Genomic DNA, 18,404 nt, shown 5'->3' with positions numbered 1-18,404 from the left:
CACGAAAAACCAAGGTCCCGTGTACACATTGTCGTGCACGTAAAAGATCCCTTGACAGTTGGAATTCGATATAAGAGTAGGGCGTAGTGCCGTTGCCCGGGTGAAATTTCCCTCATCGCACACTGTATGGCGTATACCCGTTTTCATTAGTCCAGTTCGGACCAGAACAGTAGGACGTTAAACTCCATTTCATCTCGTCTCTTCACAACCGACAATGGGAAACCACGGCGGGAAATCCAGAGGAACTTCTCGGCCAACTCTCTGACAGGACCCGAGGTCTCATGGTTATCATTATAACTGCAGATTCTCTAAAAATCGCAAAATCTTAAATTTCAAAAAACTGTATCCCCAGCCCATGATGAATATCATCTTACCTATCAAACAATCAAAACACGTGCAGTCATCCCCGAGTCACCAATATTCAGACAGAGCAAGGGGCTGGAGGAACCGGGTCTACAAACAAATGTTCTAGCTCCTCGTTTTCCACTTGTAAGTTGTGCAGGGCTCGGAAGCGAGGATAGTGTCTTATCGTTCGCATGTGACGTAAAACCGGGGTTTTGAACAGATACGCTTCCCCTCATAACATATTGCATGACACATGCTCGTCGATGTAGAAATGTAGGATGTTAAAACTGATTTCAAGAGTGCCCGGTAGAACTGAATATATATAATAGTATATTATATAAAACTAATTACAAGAGTGCACGGTAGAAATGAATATATATAATGGTATATATATAAAACTAATTACAAGAGTGCACGCTAGTACTCAATACAATCGTATATTATATAAAATTAATTACTTTTTTCCTTTATAAAAAAAAAGCTTTTGTCACGTTACGTCGATATTGTTTGACCTGACTATCTAATATGGTACATATCACACAACGTTTTATTGACTTTTTGTAGTATAAATCTACAACAGTTAAAATGTTCGGTCAACTGAAGCAGCAGATAAATCAACAATTTCTCATTCAAATATATCTCTTATTAGAAGTGACACATTCTACAGCTAGATTAATAACTCAACACAAGCCACCGAACTGTGAACTTTCTATTTACACCAGAAACGTTACCAGGTGTTCTAGAAGTAGTACGCTGGTTATCTAGGGGTAAGAGAGAGAGAAATGGGGTTTAACGTCCACTCGACACAAACCAGGTCATTTCGGGACTAACAAATTGCTCAATTTTATTTCAATAATTCGCATGCACGTAGGTGTCTTTAGCAGTGGGAGGAAACCGGAGGATCCGGATAAAACCCACGAGGTTGGACAGGCGACCCTACTCCTTGTCACGTACAACCGGGGAATCGAAACCATGCCAGTTAACTCAATGACAGACCTTATGATACAGCGCGCACGTGCAAACGATTCGGCCATCCAACCCTCCAATATCCCGGGGTAAAGTTAGAAACCCTTTGGATTTATTATCTGGTAGGGGCCTAAAATTTGGCTTGCTATGGCACATACATTTTCTATCGGCGACCCTGAAGATACAACTTGATCTTCACGTCGACATCAGAAGCCAAAGATTTCACACCAATCATTATAGCTCCGTATTTATAATAACTTCTTGTTGTCACGATACCCCCTCCAGCTCTCACATAAAACTGTGTAGAAATTTTTGGCCAAACATTTTTTTTAATTTGCATATTAGTTTGACCTTTCCATTTGGTCGATATATCAATGTTGGTATTGTTAAAGTGCTCTAACATCCTAACTAATGGCAAATAAACAAGCGTTTATCTGTAATGCAAATAACAACGGAAAAAGGACATTATAGATTTAATTTCGTTTAATTAAATTTCTATTTAGCGTGTGTGCATTTTTATCTGAAACATCTCCCGAGAAACGGAAAGCAAGCGAGGCAGTGGTTAACTAGTTAGGTCTGATAACAAACTGTAAAATATTTAACTGTCAGTTAACTAACGGTAAAGTAGTTTACTAGTTCGGTCTGTTAGCTAACGGTAAAGTAGTTAACTAGTAAGGTCTGTTAGCTAACGGTAAAGTAGTTAACTAGTAAGGTCTGTTAGCTAACGGCAAAGTAGTTAACTAGTTCGGTCTGTTAGCTAACGGTAAAATGGTTTATAACTAGTTCGATCTGTTAGCTAACGGCAAAGTAGTAACTAGTCAAGTCTAACGGTAAAGTGGTTAACTATAAGTTAGGACTGTTATCTAATGATTGCATAATCTGTCCTCACTCCGGAAGTCAATTTAGATCAAATATATTTTAGAATCCATTGGCAATTTATTAGAACCAGATTATATCGAAATAAACAATACAATCGACAGTTTTATATCCCTTCAAAGGCCCAGCATTTCAGAATAAATATAATAACAATAAGTGTGCCATCAAGATTTATTCTATACGTCAGAAGTGTTTAATTACATGGTAACAACAATCTTTATAATACAAAAGTACTTAAGTCTGACTCTCAGCGGTCCCAGTACGTTTGTTCTCCACGATGTTATGAGTTATTTGAATATATTGAACACAACCAAATCCATGTATTATCTTGCTGAGAGCCATGGTGCCTTTGGTCATAAAAATTATCAAACATAATCGATTCTAAGAACAGAGGGCCAAATTACAGAATCCAGTGAAGAAACTCCAGTAACAAAGCAAAATCCCAAAAATGGAGAATGGTACCCTGATATATGAAGATGAAATATTTTACAAAATACAAATTCAACAAAAAGGAGCACAAGTATGAAAGTACTACATGGACCGGGAACGGAGCATTGCGTCATCACAGAGATCTTGGATTCGTGAACGTGAAGTCATTGATTGATGCACAATTGCCCGAGGTACAAGTATGTCAAGTTTCATGTCGATCGTACTTGAATAGACTTTTTTAAAAGGATGTCGCCCCCAACAAGAAAAACGACAAGATGAGTAGCACATGGGGACAAAGAACTGGTCCAAAAATCCTAAAATGAAGAGTTATACCCGGATATTTAAAGTTGAATTATTGTACAAAAACTATCAATCTGATTAAAGTACAGATCTATATTTCGATTCGGCTTTTTTATACTTTTGATGCCCTCCAATACAGGCAGATCTGATCAGTTGTAGTGGAAGGTCGCGTCAGGGTCATTCGAGCGGCTTTTGATCCTATGACGCCAGACATTAGATTAACCAATCAGCGTTGATGTTTCTAGTGGGATACCCACAGTTCCGAGCACCACACGCCAAGAACTGGCTCAACAGATCGTTTCATTGGCTAATCCCTCACATCAACCAGAACGCAGGTTATATAACAACTCTTCCAGATCTTAGTGTAGTAAAGACAAGTAAAACAAAATGTTGTGTATAAAAACGAAACGAAATAGGATATGTGTTTTAATCAGATTGAAAAACTATAAAGTAAAAATAATCAGCGCTTTAGTATTTCCAGTAATTGTTCAGCTGTTGGTCTCTGCATGGGATCAGAATGGGTACTCTTTCTCACCACCTCACGTAACTAAAAAATAATGATAAAATAAAATAGAAGTGGCATGAATAAAGTGGGTTTTAACGTCCTACTTTTTGGCACCAACAGACCTAATAAAGATGAACATATGCCGGATATCGTCGTTGCCGCTGTACTCGTCAAATTCCATTTGTCAGCCAGCAAGAGACCTCGTCTTTCGTCCCATCTGAACAACTAGACGCTGTTATATACCAAGCGCTCGTTCCCAGACAACTGACAAGGGGAAACTACGCTGAAAACCCCGAGGCATTTTCTTAGAAAACACAGGGATGGAACCTGCGATCTCCTGATTAGTGGGCCAGCGACTTACTCATTGGGCCAAAAGATAAAAAAAAAGTTTAATGGTGTATTATTAAAGCCTTGATACGAAAGAAAAGTTTTAGCAACCTGCAGAGAATCTTCTTCTCCATACTTAACAACCACTTAATATGATAATGTTATATCATATATTGGATAAGAAGAAAATCCGAGGACCGTCTACACACTTGCGTGCTCACAATGGAACCCTTTTGTAATATTTCTAACATTTCAACATTTGGAACTTAACGGATTAAACGTCTGTTTTCAGGTAAATGGATCATTTCAGCAAACAATACAAAGAACAAAGGGTGCATGAATACGGCATAGTTCATTCAAAATGTCGTCTACGCCACTTCAGCAAACCGCCCTTCTACATCGTGCAAGAAACCTGACGTGTCTTGTTATTTCTAACATCGCTGTTAGCCCACATCGACGCCAAAGGATTGTCTATGCCAGTGTTTTCGTATGTTATCTTTTAATAGCATGTATGTCTATTATGTTTTATTTATTGTATTACCTTAGATAATATCACTTCTTCTTCTGCGGCTTCCTCGGGAGTTTGACTTGCATCTTTCCCATGATGTACCATTTTTTCGTCGTCAGTTATGAAATCTGACTCTTTTACCCCTTTATCAAAACCCTCATTTAGTTCACCTGTGATAAACAATTGTAGTCTACAGTATATCGCTTGTACTTCACCTTTATTAAACAGCTGTACAGTATATTGCATATATATGAAATGAAATGAAATGGGGTTTAACGTCCTAACCTGGGCTAATGAAGACGGGCATACGCCATACAGTGTGCTATGAGGGAAATTTTGCCCGGGCAGCGGCACTATCGCCTACTCTTATATCGAATTCCAACTGCCAAGGGATCTTTTACGTGCATTCCAATGTATACACGGGACCTCGGTTTTTCGTCTCATCCGAAGGACTAGACAGCTGTCCTTGTCAGGCCCTCCGTCCTGCATCACTGACAAGGGGGAACCACGCCGGAAAATCTGGATGAACTTTCTCGGCCAATGCAGGGATCGAACACCCGACCTCCAATATTGCATGTACTACACTTTTATTAAACAGCTGTAAACGATGTTACATTTAACATCCATTCTATTATTTTAATAGTAAACCCAAGTACCACATTCCAAATCTTAAATAAGTAGCTTAAACCCGTTAGCCATTTACCTTATGATCGAAAATTTTAATAATTAGCTGAAGAGAAATGGGGAAAAGGTCTTAACATTTAGTTAAAGAAAATGATAAACACCGTTAACATTTGGCTAGATAAAATGATAAACACGGTGAACATTAAGCAAGATAAAAAGATTAACGGTCTCAACATTTAGTCCAAATAAAAAGATAAATAATGTTAACATGTAGCTAGATAACACGATAACAATGTCAACATTTAGAAATATATAATGATTAACAGTGTTAAAATATAGATATATTGATAAACGATGTTAACATTAAGCTAGATAACACGATAACAATGTCAACATTTAGAAATATATAATGATTAACAGTGTTAAAATATAGATATATTGATAAACGATGTTAACATTAAGCTAGATAACACGATAACAATGTCAACATTTAGAAATATATAATGATTAACAGTGTTAAAATATAGATATATTGATAAACGATGTTAACATTAAGCTAGATAACACGATAACAATGTCAACATTTAGAAATATATAATTATTAATAATGTTAAATTATAGATATATTGATAAACGATGTTAACATTTAGAATTTAGATATATTGATAAACAATGTTAACATTTTGCCAGATATAGCCTAGATAGAATTATTATAGTGTTAACATTTAGCCAGATAAATGATAAAAAAAAATGTTAACATTTAGCTATATATAATGATAAACAATGTTAATATTAAGCTAGATAGATTGATAAACAATGATAAACAATGTTAATATTTAGCCATATATAATGATAAACAATGTTAACATTTAGCTATATATATAATGATAAACAATGTTAACATTAAGCTAGATAGATAAAATGAAAAGCAGTGTTAAGATTTAGCAAGGAACATTGATAAACCGTGTTAACATTTAGTTAGATAGATTGATAAACAATGTTAAAAGGGCATTAGGTAAGTTTAAATACAGAGCTGACAGTTCTCGCTATAATAGTTAAAAACAGATAATGAAAACAGAATATGCTCAAAATTTCAGTCAAATTGCTTCACTCTGAACCTGAATATTAGCAATTCAGATTTAGGTTAGCCTCGATCGTTATTACTAAAGTTGGTACGAAAATAAACAAAGTCTCGATTATCCATTTTTATGTTAAATTATCCATCACAAAATATATTCAAATCCACTAAATATCACTAACGATGACATCGAGAGTTGATTATGGTCTGGATAAGTTAATTAATGTCTAATTAATAATTTAGATAACATTTCAGGCCTAAAGAAAGACAGATTCAGCTCTGGCACAATGCATGTTTAACATTTAGCCAATATAAAATGATAAAGTGTTATCATTTAGCTAGATATAATCATAAACAGTCTTATTAGCTAGATGAAAACGGGAAACAATGTTTAACATTGACCGTGATAAATTAAGAAACAAAGGTAACATTAGTGGTATTCGTTATGTATGATATACTGTCATTAATTTCCACTTACTATTCTCTCCATTATGTTTCAGTATAATGGACTTTCACTAACCTCAGGGCCAATATCTTGTACAATTTGTATTAGCTAGATAAAGTAAGCAATGCTGTCATATTTAAAAAGAGTTGGACGTCTGAAACGTACCATGTCTGCTTACAATTAACTGACACATTTGTTTCCTAAATCGACGATTTCAAACGAATTATATCAGGAATTTTGAGAAGTACTTATTCGGCATCTGTTTTCATATTTAATCAAATTGAAAATGTTTAAGTAGCATGCAAAGAAGTAAAATGGATTAGAACCGCATAACAAAATAGTGCACTACTTTTCAATATGGCGGCCATTTAGGGCAGAGATCAGTTCTCGAAGTAAATAGTTCTCGGTGTGCGGAATGAGAGTATGGGTGCTACACAAGAATAATTTCATTTAGAATTAATAAGATACAATTAATATCTCACAGGAGTGAAAACAAGGCAAAAAGTAGTAAATAATCAAAAAAGGTAAAAACCTTTGTATTTAAGTTCCACGTCTTCACTTAGAAAAGAAAAGCATGAGAATTTAAAACAATAACAATAGTTTCCAACAATCTCCAATTCCTAATTTTAATAAGTCATTCATAGTGAGATAAAATTTGAAACCAATTATTATATGACAATAAATTTAAATATAAATTCTAGAAGTTACGCTGATGTGAAATGGGACAATACTGATACGCTTATCTTATATGACGCAGACAGGGGTGTGCAGAGAGTGGGGACGAGGGGTGCGGGGGGGTGGGGGTATGGTCATCCAATCAGAGAATGAAATTTTTAAAAAAATTGTTTTCAAATTATCGCTGTTAATATTGGCATACAAGCTACCCAACTTAATTACTACGTCTGTTTTAACATATTTAAAATAACTTTCCCTTTTCACATATCTGAGTACAAGACGCTATGCGTTAGTATTTGAGGCATAGAAAGAAAGGGTTGGCACCAGGCATCACCAAACCTCTGAACGCCACTGGACGCACCAGGCACCACCAAACTCCGAACGCCACTGGACGCACCAGGCACCACCAAACCTCTGAACACCGCTGCACGCACCATTCACCACCAAACCTCTGAACGCCGCTGGACGCACCAGGCACCACCAAACCTCTGAACGCCACTGAACGCACCGGGCACCACCAAACCTCTGCATGCCACTGAACGCACCAGGTATCACAAACAAAAACCTCTGCGCGCCAGTGGACGCAGCCGAACTGTTATGCAGAATAGAAACAGAGCATACCGAACACTAAAATACCACACGGTGTGTATTAATTCAAAGGAAGAATTTATCGATTTGTTTTGGGTTTGTTTTTTGTTTTTGGAAAAATTAAACAATTTGTTACCATGTGTATTTTTATTAATCAAAGAAACAATAAATATTACTTATAATAACATATATTAAAAAATGTTCATACCTTTTTGTGACTTCTTCAATAATAACATCCTCCATTTTGTTTTCTGTAATAGAAATATATTCAATAAATCCCTTCATTAACCCGGTTGGTGCACAAACAGAACTTGAACTCATTTTGTTTTTAAAACTAATACATGGGCAAATTTCTCAGCCTTAAATAGCACGCGCGATAAATCATCGTATCTTAGTCTCAGAAGATGTCGACAATAAGATAAAGCCATATCAGCTGAAATTAAAACCAAAATGAAATGAAATGGTGAGTAACGTCCTACTTTTCTGCACTGACGGTTCTAATGAAGACGAGCTCACGCCATACAATGTGCTATTAGCGAAATTTTACGTGGAACCGTGCTTGAAAAGTCCGGTTAACTTTCTTGAACAACACCGGGATCGAACCCCAGACAGCCTAGTGAACCAGTGCCGTACTCATTGAGTCACCCCCGCTCCCCAATATAAAAATACAATTTGGCCTACCTGGAAGTAAAATGAGGTCTACCTGTTATTCCTGTATAGTAAATATATGTTACAGTTGCTATATATGAAGTGAATACTATTAGCCTATTAATAAATGATGAAAATACTAAATGTTGAACCTATTGTTCTGTCATAAACAAATGGCTTATCACGCGTTTAATCTGACACTATAAATATCGATGTGTTAATTTACACTAGAGATAGATAGAGAGAGAGAGAGAGAGAGAGAAAGAGAGAGAGAGATGGGGGGGAGGTAACGTCTACTCGACACAAACTAGGTTATTCGGGGCTAACACATCATTCAATTTTATTTCAATGTTTCGCTTGCGCGTAAGGGGCTTTAGCGGGGGCGGCGAAAACCCACAAGGTTGGACAGGCGACCCTACTCCTTGTCACGTAGACCCGCCAGTTGACTCAAGACAGACCACGTGCTACCCCCCCCCCCCATCCGGTTGTTGTATCAACATAATACATGTACGTCGCTCATTGTCAAAGGAACATATGATGATATTCATTATATTTCTATGGTTATCTGGGCAATGTAAAGTAGAAACATTGGACTCGGAGAGCGACATTTCAGCTTATAATTTCGTCGATGTAAATATCGCGGTTCGCTCTTTAACGTGCACAAGAACGTGTAGACAGACGGTGCTCGGATGTTCATAGCATCTGAACGATTAGGCATACGACTGGGAAATACCCATTCTCTACACAGAGGACTAATTACTACGAGAACAGATCTCTGTCCTCCTTAGTGTTTCCGATTAAATTCGTCGATTTGTGAATTAAAATGTCGGTCATTTAGCTTAGTGTCTGTTCTCAAGCGTAAATTGAGTATGGGAAACACTTAGTTAAATAACACGCATAAATTTTACTGTGTACATTTTGTCATTAACTACAACAATAGGTGGGTCATAAAGAGATGAATTAATGTCACGTGTCTTCTCAGGGACGGATTAAGGGATCGGCCGCAGGAGGCGGATCGTTTCTAAGGGCCCCAGTGACGGGGGTTCGAATTTCCTCCCAAAGAAAATTTTGCAAATTACATCGCCGTAGATGAGATTTAGACCACTTTCGTGTTGATTTAGATAAAATCTGGAACCAATGACTTAGTCGCCCAAATCTAGCGAAAACAAATGAAGTTGGGTAAAACATTGTGCTTATCTCCACCAACTAATTTAATGAAGACGGGCATATACCATGCAATTTGCTATGATGGGCTTTTTTGCCCAGACGGGGCCGTTTACGTCTATTCTTCTTCGAAATTGGTTAGGAGCAGAACAGTAGGACGTGTACATATTGGCGTGCACGTAAAAGATCCCTTGGCAGTTGGAATTCGATATAAGAGTAGGCCGTAGCGCCGCTGCCCGGGCAAAATTTCCCTCATAACACACTGTATGGCGTATGCCCGTCTTCATTAGCCCAGTTTAGGAGCAAAACAGTAGGACGTTAAACCCCATTTCATTTCATTTCATTTCTGGCGCCGATGTTCCGGTAAAATTGCAGTATAGCACACTTCATTAGCCAGATTGGTGGATTTTAAACTCCGTGTTATGGACATCTTTGTTGTACTATATAGCACCTGACATGTTCCGTATGCTAGAGATAAAACTCAGATTTTAAATAGAATATGGGAATTCTCGAAGCTTATTCACAGCATACTTGTATTTGGCACGGTTTTCTTAAACTCATTACTGATACTGATTTATAAACATAGTTTCAATAAGGATAGAGGATTCCAATTTAAAAATCGTTCTACAATGATTATTCACCCACTCCACGGAAACAAAATTGACAAAGTGAACAGTTATTTCAATTGTAAATTTTAATTGTTGTTAACCGTGTAAAAATAAACATTTTTGAAAATATTACCTGTAGCCCTGGGGCCGACAAAATCTTAATCCAGATGTGATAGTGAAGTGCATATTGAAATGAAATGAAATGGAGTTTAACGTCCTACCTGCTCCGACTTGCGGAGGGGAGTGTGTGTGTGTGGGGGGGGGGGGGGTAGACGCTAACGAATATCCCAACACCGTATTCAGCGTCCGGTGCGTTGAAAAATGGGTAACCAAAAACAACAGAGAACTTAGATTATGTTAATAAATGGTAAGTCACGCATGGCTCTTAACTTGTGTACCTTTCTTCAAGACACTGACACAAGGGGACTTGCCATGAAGTCAAAGCGACCATTTTGAATGATTCGGGGGCCTTTTCCTTGTAGCCTACTACCCCCAATGGGTTCTGGGGGTTCTACCGAACTCGCGGGTCCTGTCCGAGCAGAGAACTCATATCAAATTTTCTCCCAGGATTCGGTGTTTTATTTTTGGAGATTTCACAACATTTTTGTTCGTGCCTGAGGCGCCTTAAATATAATCCGCTACCGTGTCCTCTGTTGCCCAGTTTAATAACTAATATAACTCTCTGGACATTAAGACTGTTGAGCGATGTGTAAATTATTAATGGTGATGAATTGATTATTTTTATATATTGACCGGGTTATAGTCATTCATAATACATGAAATATAATACCATTTGTATACAGATAATACACTGAACACATTTTTATATTTACAACCCATTAAGTCTTTATTTTAATGGAATGGAAAACATTAAGGGTTTTTTTCACAAATGGAATAGTATGCATTAACGTTTTTATACCGTTTTCAGATTTAGGTTAAGAATTTACTGAACTTTCAATCACTGTTTATGAGAAATATCTTTGATCCAGTAACACACATATTTGCACATAGTTTCTTATTGATTTATTTGATACATTAAAACAACAAAAGTCTTATAATGGGCTATATTTTAGTTAAAATAAGGCCATTAATTTTGAGTAATTTCTTAACTGAAGCTTGAGAATACTTTGTGAACTAGGGGCCAGATTAATGATTTTGAGTAAATTCTTAATTTAAGTCCGAGAATACTTGGTGAAAATGGGGCCAGATTAATGAACCAGCAGCTTCCCTACTGAGCCACCGCAGCTCTGTGTTAAAAAGGCGACAGCTGATGATGATTAGAAAATGTTGCACATGTTTGGGCGTTCCCCATCTTCAATAGAAGACTTGATCTCTCTTATACTACGTTCATCTTATCACAGTCGTTGCTTCAGGAACATGGGCGTTCCCAGTGTTTAATAAAAAAAATTCGTACAAAATACCCTGCAATCTAGTTGAAGGATCATTTCCCTCATAACACACTACATGGTGTTAACCTGTTTTCATTTGCCCGATTTGCTCGGTTCCATTTGTACAAAAAAGTATGCCATTTAATTTTATTAAACGCTCTTCCATTTCATTTCCACTATACTGTCCACTCCCCCCCCCCCCAAACACACACACACACACACACACACCCCAATCTTTAAAGTGTTATTGATGCAATTGTGTTCATCAACCCATATAATAATTAAAGATCTGTCAGTAACAGACAATAACTGTATTGTGTCCTGTGTATGAAACCGAAAGAGGTTTAATGTGCTCCTTCTCTGCATCAACTGGAGTAGCGCATACAGCGTGTAGGCTAGTGTACGTGCTATGACGTGGAAATGGTTTCAACCTACTGTTTATCAAATTCCAATCTTTCCAGCTTAATTACTAAATACCATAGTACATGTATTTCATAGTGAGACTATTTTTGCTGATTTTCTGGTATGGAATCGATAAATTTGTTTATTTTTGGCAAGAGTTGGTGAATAGACATGACTATAATGATGCTAAATGGCCAGATGATAACAGGGACCCTCCCCGCAAAATAAAAGTTTTACTTATAGATTTAATTTGCCGTAGTCAAAGAAACACCAAACAGGGTAGTCAACCACCTTCAAGATTTTGATGAAATAATTGTGACATATGGACTTCTTGTGGATATAAAGATAATAATCCCCTAAATATTTATAAAAGAAGTACGGTGTTTTGGGCAGAGACAAGGCATACAAATAACAATAAAAAGTCAATAGTGAAAATCAACTGGCCTAATCACCACCTCCTCAAACATGAGTTATCTCCCTTTAACTATCAACACGTAAAAGAATTAATTTTTTAAAATTATTTATTCACTAAATTATGTAATATATATATTGCTTTGAATGAAAAAATCCAATTCATCACTTTATCTTCACCTTAAACTGGGTTAAAATCTAGGAGTATGCTACTCTGTATGAATTAGGTTTGGGTCTCTCTCAGCTACCCCCCACCCCACCCCTTAATCAGGCACTATGTAGTTAGATGTTGAGAGAGAGAAATGGGGTTTAACATCCACTCGACACAGACTATGTCATTTCGGGACTAACATATGATTTAATTTTATTTCAAAAATTCGCTTCGTATGGGTCTTTAGCAGTGGGAGGAAACCGGAGGACCCTGAGAAAACCCACAAGGTTGAACAGGCGACCCTACTCCTTGTCACCGGGGATTCAAAACCATGCCAGTTGACTCAATGACAGGCCTTATGATACAGCGTGCACGTGCTATCCATTCGGCCATCCAACCCCTCAGTAATATATCCAAGTCCGAATTCATTGTCAATATATTATGTAAATTTCATAAAGTCTTGGTATATATATACTACAGTACACTGTGAATCATTTTAAAATTAAAATATGTCTATAAAATACATTGCCTCATTTTTTTTTCAGTATCAAAAACCAAACTTAGATCAGAATAAAAAGAAACAGAGTTTAACTCTTTAACACATGGTGGATGTAAATATTGATTACTCCAGTTCATTGAAGAAAATTAAATACAGGTACATCCCTGTATTAATATAGGACCATTTACTAGTTCATACGCGTGCCACAGGAGCCCTAGTTAGGGCAGTATGGGCAGGTCTAAGGAGCCCTAGGTAGGGCAGTGTGGGACAATCTAAGGAGTCCTGGTTAGGGCAGTGTGGGGCGGTCTAAGGAGCAGTATGGGATGGTCTAAGGAGCCCTAGTTAGGGCAGTGTGGGTCCGTCTAAGGAGCCCTAGTTAGGGTGGTATCAGTGCTACAGGGTCAACATCTCCTATTCAGATGCAATCTTTTACAAGGGTATTCTGCAACCCCTTTTATTGTACTTGTAGTACGGAGTTACATGTAATTCATCACTCACAGTCTAGGAGTTTATCTTGTCAAAACAGTACTTCAGTTGATATAAGAATAGTAATTTTCATTTCTGTGGTTAAATATGCAAGTGGGAGAATTTTACCCAGCCAGCTGTATATCAGTTTATACTCCTTCAACATTGAACTGTCAATAGGTCTGAATTTCAACCTATGAGATCTACAGACTCTGAGGTGAAACATATTGTTTGATTAGTCCCTAGTGGATCTAAACTTATTTTCATCATCACAATTTGTCCAGCAATAACACAAAATCATTTAAGGTTTTAACAATATGCTCTGGGTTAACTTTCGGTAATAATGTCTCTTGCGATACAACGTACGACCTCCAGCCTGCGTTTCTCGCCCCGAAATAGTCTTTCTCAATATTATCACCAACGTGGACAGCATCTTGTGCTTCCACTCCAGCGATCTCCAGAGCTTTTTGGAAAATTTTAACATCAGGTTTTTCGAAACCAGCTTTAGTTGAGGTGAGGATGAAATCAAACTGATGGCTAATTGCAACATTTTTTAAAATTTTTTCCAAGCGTTCGTCAAAGTTTGATATAACCCCCATTTTAACGTCTTGAGAACGAAGCGCCATTAAACCAGTATCCACACCTGGAAGTTTTTCCCAGCATGCAGCAGAGGTAAAATGAAGATAAAGGTGATTGGCAATTTGCGTTAAAGTCTCCTCGTCATTGGTGAATCCCACGCTACGAAAACTATCTCGGACTAAATTCGTCCACCATTTATATGGAGACATATTAACAGACACTCCGAAATTCGGATATTTCTGTGAATATATGTCATAGTGGTGTTTGTGTGCCTTATTCATCTCTTCCTCTGTGGCTTCGATTCCATACATGTTGCCGATCTTCACATAATGTCGTCCGACAGAAGACGAAACTCGACATAACGTGTTGTTGACATCAAACGTGACCAATCGAATGACTCGAGCCATTTATCTATAAAATAAAATATTATAGGATACTGATAAAAAATGAAAAGAAAATGAAATGTACCAACCAGGCTAAATAAGTTCAATCAAAGGGCGGCGTTGGTAAAATGGAAAATCTTCGGCCGAGGCTCAGATTATAAATGCCTAAAAATTATTATGTTCATATTCATGTAAGAGAGGTAATCAAATTCTGACTGTGCCCCCAGAACGACTAATGTAAGGCAATCTAGACATCAGCATCTTCTAATCAAATACTAGCCACGGTTGCTTGGTGTGTGTGAACGTCCGCTTCCACCGAGGTGATATCGCAGACAAATTGGGTTGCTCGGTGAGTAAGGCACTCATTTATAACCAGTCGATCCAGAGTATGATTCCATTGTTGGCCATGGATTAATCTTGTCAGTGGTACAGGATAACAGGCCTGGCAAGGAACCTTGTCTTCAGATGGGACAAAAAATCTTTCACTTCAGGGGTCCTGTGCACATTGCATGGCGTAGATGATTATTATCAAATTATCCCCCAATTCTAACCAAATGGAAAATATATGGTGGGAAAGGAACTTGGGTGGATATAATAGACAGTTTGGGTTGTAGGATGAATTTAAGAGTTCACAGATAAGTGCATTCCATCTGTTTCTCAAAACTAAAATCTTCAAACAGAAGTTGAAAAGCAAAGAACTCGTCTCAATGTCAAGAAAGTGAAAGTAGTGTCCCATTATACGATTCATTCTCGGTCCTCAAAACACATGCCAACACCGCCATTCTCCGCAAGATACGATTTTACAACCAAACGATCAAAAAATATATAAACATACCTTTCCTAGGCCTAACACCTGTCGTAAAAAGGACACTATTGTACTTTTTTTTATCGGCAATAATAAAAATGTAAACAAGCAGTGGCTGTCCTTTTTACCTCTTACATAGAAGAGCAGCCTAGATATCGTAGTCGGATATATCCAGACGCTAAGTTGTCACCTAAATTCTCAGGTAATCCCCCAAACCCAAGGTCAAACCAGGTCCAATTACCCCTAAGTACCACTAGAATTTCCAGTCAACAAACTCGGTCGATGGTTGGGCTAAAATTTGGGAATAGTTTGTTTGACTGAAATAAAAAACGCACTAACTCAAATATGATTACATCGTTTTTGTCTATTTTGATTATTTTCCCCCAAGTTCAAATCTGACAGTTGAAGTCACAACTTTATTGAGATTTTCCTTCCAATAGCAATCCCTAAACAACGTGTTGACCTCTCTTTGCGAGTAAGGTCGTCATCTAGGGTTAAGGGTCAACGACTGACGTCATCAACTGAAAACAATGGCTATACTAATATAACCAACTTGAATTAAGTCTGTGTCCGATGCATAAAACTGATGACAGCATAGTATCTAGTCGCTTCGGAATAAAAACAACCGTGTGGAGGGATTTATAGAGGAGTAGGCTACATGTTGTTATCTTAGTTACTGCCACCACTGCTTAATAAAGTCAAGCTTTACGTTTTTCCTCGTCATATTGAGCGACTGGATTATTCGACTGAATTATCTGCTTGATTTTTTTTTTCGACCGGAATATTTGACTGTTTTTTCGTCTATCCCCGGCCCTAAATACCTAATTATCAGACTACTTTTGCCCCATAAATCGAACTTGAAACTATTTGGCAGGGGAGGGAGGTGCAAGCCCCCGGCTCTTTTACAGCTATGGCTATGGGTATGACTGAACTACTCGGTATTATCTTAGTTCACTGCAATTCCTGCATATTATTGAGCGACTGTTTTTAACTTCTCATCATCATATAACTGTCAAAAGCACATTTTGTCAACTTGAGCTGGTATGAAGACCCAACTTGATCTGGGATGTGGATTTATCGACAGTGATATTCGACTGGTTTTATTGACTGAGATATTCGACTTCTTTTATTGACTGTGATATTCGACTGGTTTTATCATGGTATTATAAGGTCCATGGTTTTATCGACTGAGGTATTTGACTTGTTTTATCCACTGAGATATTCGACTTATTTTATCGACTGAGATATTCGACTTATTTTATCGAACTGGTTTTATCGACTGAATTATTTGACTGGTTTTATTGACTGAGATATTTGACTGGCTTTATCGTCTGGATGAGGCCACAAGAAAATAGTTTTATTGACTGGGATTTTTGACTTTTTTCGACGATAAAATCAGTCAAATAATTCAGTTGACAGAATCAGTCGAATAATTCAGTCAACAAAACCAGTCAAATAATCCAGTTGAAAAAAAACAGTCAAATAATCTAGTCAATAAAACCAGTTGAATAATCCTGGCGAAAAAACAGTCAAATATCCCAGTCGATAAAAACAGTCGCTCAATATTAAGTACCGGTGGCAGTGAGCTAAGGTAATACAGAATAGCCCAATCATGGTCGTAGCCAGGGGCTTCACCCCCCGCCCCTCCCAACTACTTTAAAGTCAGATTTTTCGGGCAAAAGTAGTCTTATGATCTAGGTATTTAGTTGATACATGTACTTAACTGGAGAGTAATGTTTTTGGCCCGTCATCTAAGTGAATAGAATCCTACATAGGCCTGTAGTCAGGGGCTGGGGGTATTGGACGATTCAGGGTTTTTTTTGTGACCTCGTCAAGTCGAATATTTCAGTGTATATTTCAGTCGAAAAAAAGCAGTCGCTTGACTTGATGGTGGAGGACCATACTTTATGAAGTACTAATTGGAGTGAACTAAGATAACAATAAGTAGCCTGGAGCCACGGTGGCTAAGTGAGTAAGACACTGGCTCGCTAGCCTGGAGGTTTGTTCCTGGTATTGGCCGAAAAAGTTCCTCATGATTTTCCGGGTGGTTTCCCCCTGTCAGTGGGGCAGTCGTTTGGATGGGATGAAAAACCAAGGTCCCATGTACACATTGGCATGCATGTAAAGAATCCCCTGTATGGCATATGCCTGACTTTATTAGCTCAGTCGGTGCACAACAGTAGGACGTTAAAGCCCATTTTATTTCATTGAGTAGCCCTTTCATGCTCATAACACGGTTCCACTTTCAGGGAATGTATCTGGTCGAGTGTGTTCTCTAAGTATCGGAAATGAATACAGATTTTTCGAATAGATCTTCAACACTTTATTTCAAGAGCAAATAAATAACAGCAACAAGTAAACAACTTATAACTTCCTATAAATTGGTCCTCCAACTGGTATATAGGTTCCCTCAGCTGGTCTCTCCAACTATAATTCATCTTACATACATTTTTCTTTTTATATAAATTAGTTACTATGAAAGTATTGACATAAACATATAATTATTGAAGGATTAAGTCATTTAAACAATAGTAAAAGAAACTTAACAGACCACCCACTTTAGTTATTTAAATCGACTGACAAATTAATTGCTGTCTGCTTCTAATGACTAACCAAGTGAACCAAGATCAATAAGTAGCCTGGAACAACAGTGGCTAAGTGAGTAAGGCACTGGTTCGCTAGCCTAGAGGTCGCTGGTTCATTCTCAGTATTGGCGGAGACAGTTCCTCAGGATTTTATCCAGGTGGTTTCCCCTTGTCCGTAGGGCAGGACGGAGGGTGTGACAAAAACTACAGCTGTCTAGTCTTTCGGATGGCATGAAAAACCAAGGTCCCATGTACACATTGGCGTGCATGTAAAAGATCCCTTGGCAGTTGGAATTCAATACTATTCAAAAAAAGTAGGGGATATTTGATTTTTAAGTGTTATTAAAGTCACCTAATGAAACTGACGAAGAAACAAATGACAAAATGAAATGAAGTTCACATTCATCGATTTATTCCAAATGATCGTTAGACTAAGTAAGGCACAGACTGACCATTATAAGGGTAAAATGATACCCGGGGTCAAACAGCAAAGTTAATACCACAGCATCACAACCAAGTCAGTAACGGGTAAATCCTCCTCTGTTTGCCAAACAAGCATTGATCCGACGTGGCATACTCCTAATGAGACGTCTAAGGTCATTTTGGTCCAGATTGTCCCATTCCTGTTGCAACGCAGCAGCAAGTTCTTG

The 18,404-nt window shown here is 37.7% G+C and overlaps 1 protein-coding gene and 1 long non-coding RNA gene across 2 annotated transcripts; both read right to left on the bottom strand.

Annotated features, from left to right (window-relative positions):
- Window positions 1-2,264: 2,264 nt before the first annotated feature.
- LOC126807931 (uncharacterized) lies at window positions 2,265-8,450 on the bottom strand. The gene is made up of 5 exons (XR_007674221.2): window positions 8,348-8,450; window positions 7,875-7,917; window positions 6,437-6,511; window positions 4,290-4,426; window positions 2,265-3,463 (listed from the first exon to the last, which is right to left on the bottom strand). It is a non-coding gene; the product is annotated as an uncharacterized LOC126807931 (long non-coding RNA).
- Window positions 8,451-12,361: 3,911 nt separating this feature from the next.
- Window positions 12,362-15,467, bottom strand: LOC126807917 (haloacid dehalogenase-like hydrolase domain-containing protein 3). Its single transcript, XM_050532809.2, has 2 exons — window positions 15,200-15,467; window positions 12,362-14,392 (listed from the first exon to the last, which is right to left on the bottom strand). Exon 2 carries the CDS (start codon window positions 14,386-14,388, stop codon window positions 13,672-13,674), a length of 717 nt encoding a protein of 238 aa, XP_050388766.2. The 5' UTR covers window positions 14,389-14,392; window positions 15,200-15,467; the 3' UTR covers window positions 12,362-13,671.
- Window positions 15,468-18,404: the final 2,937 nt, after the last annotated feature.

This window comes from Patella vulgata, chromosome 9 (assembly GCF_932274485.2).
Source record: "Patella vulgata chromosome 9, xgPatVulg1.2, whole genome shotgun sequence".
NCBI classification, from domain to species: domain Eukaryota; kingdom Metazoa; phylum Mollusca; class Gastropoda; family Patellidae; genus Patella; species Patella vulgata.
Note: the sequence above shows the minus strand (reverse complement) of the source record. Positions and strands in the feature narration are given on the sequence as shown.

Coding starts and splice junctions, on each gene's coding strand:
- LOC126807917 (XM_050532809.2), bottom strand. CDS start 14,388: ATGGCTCGAGTCATTCGATTGGTCACGTTTGATGTCAACAACACGTTA.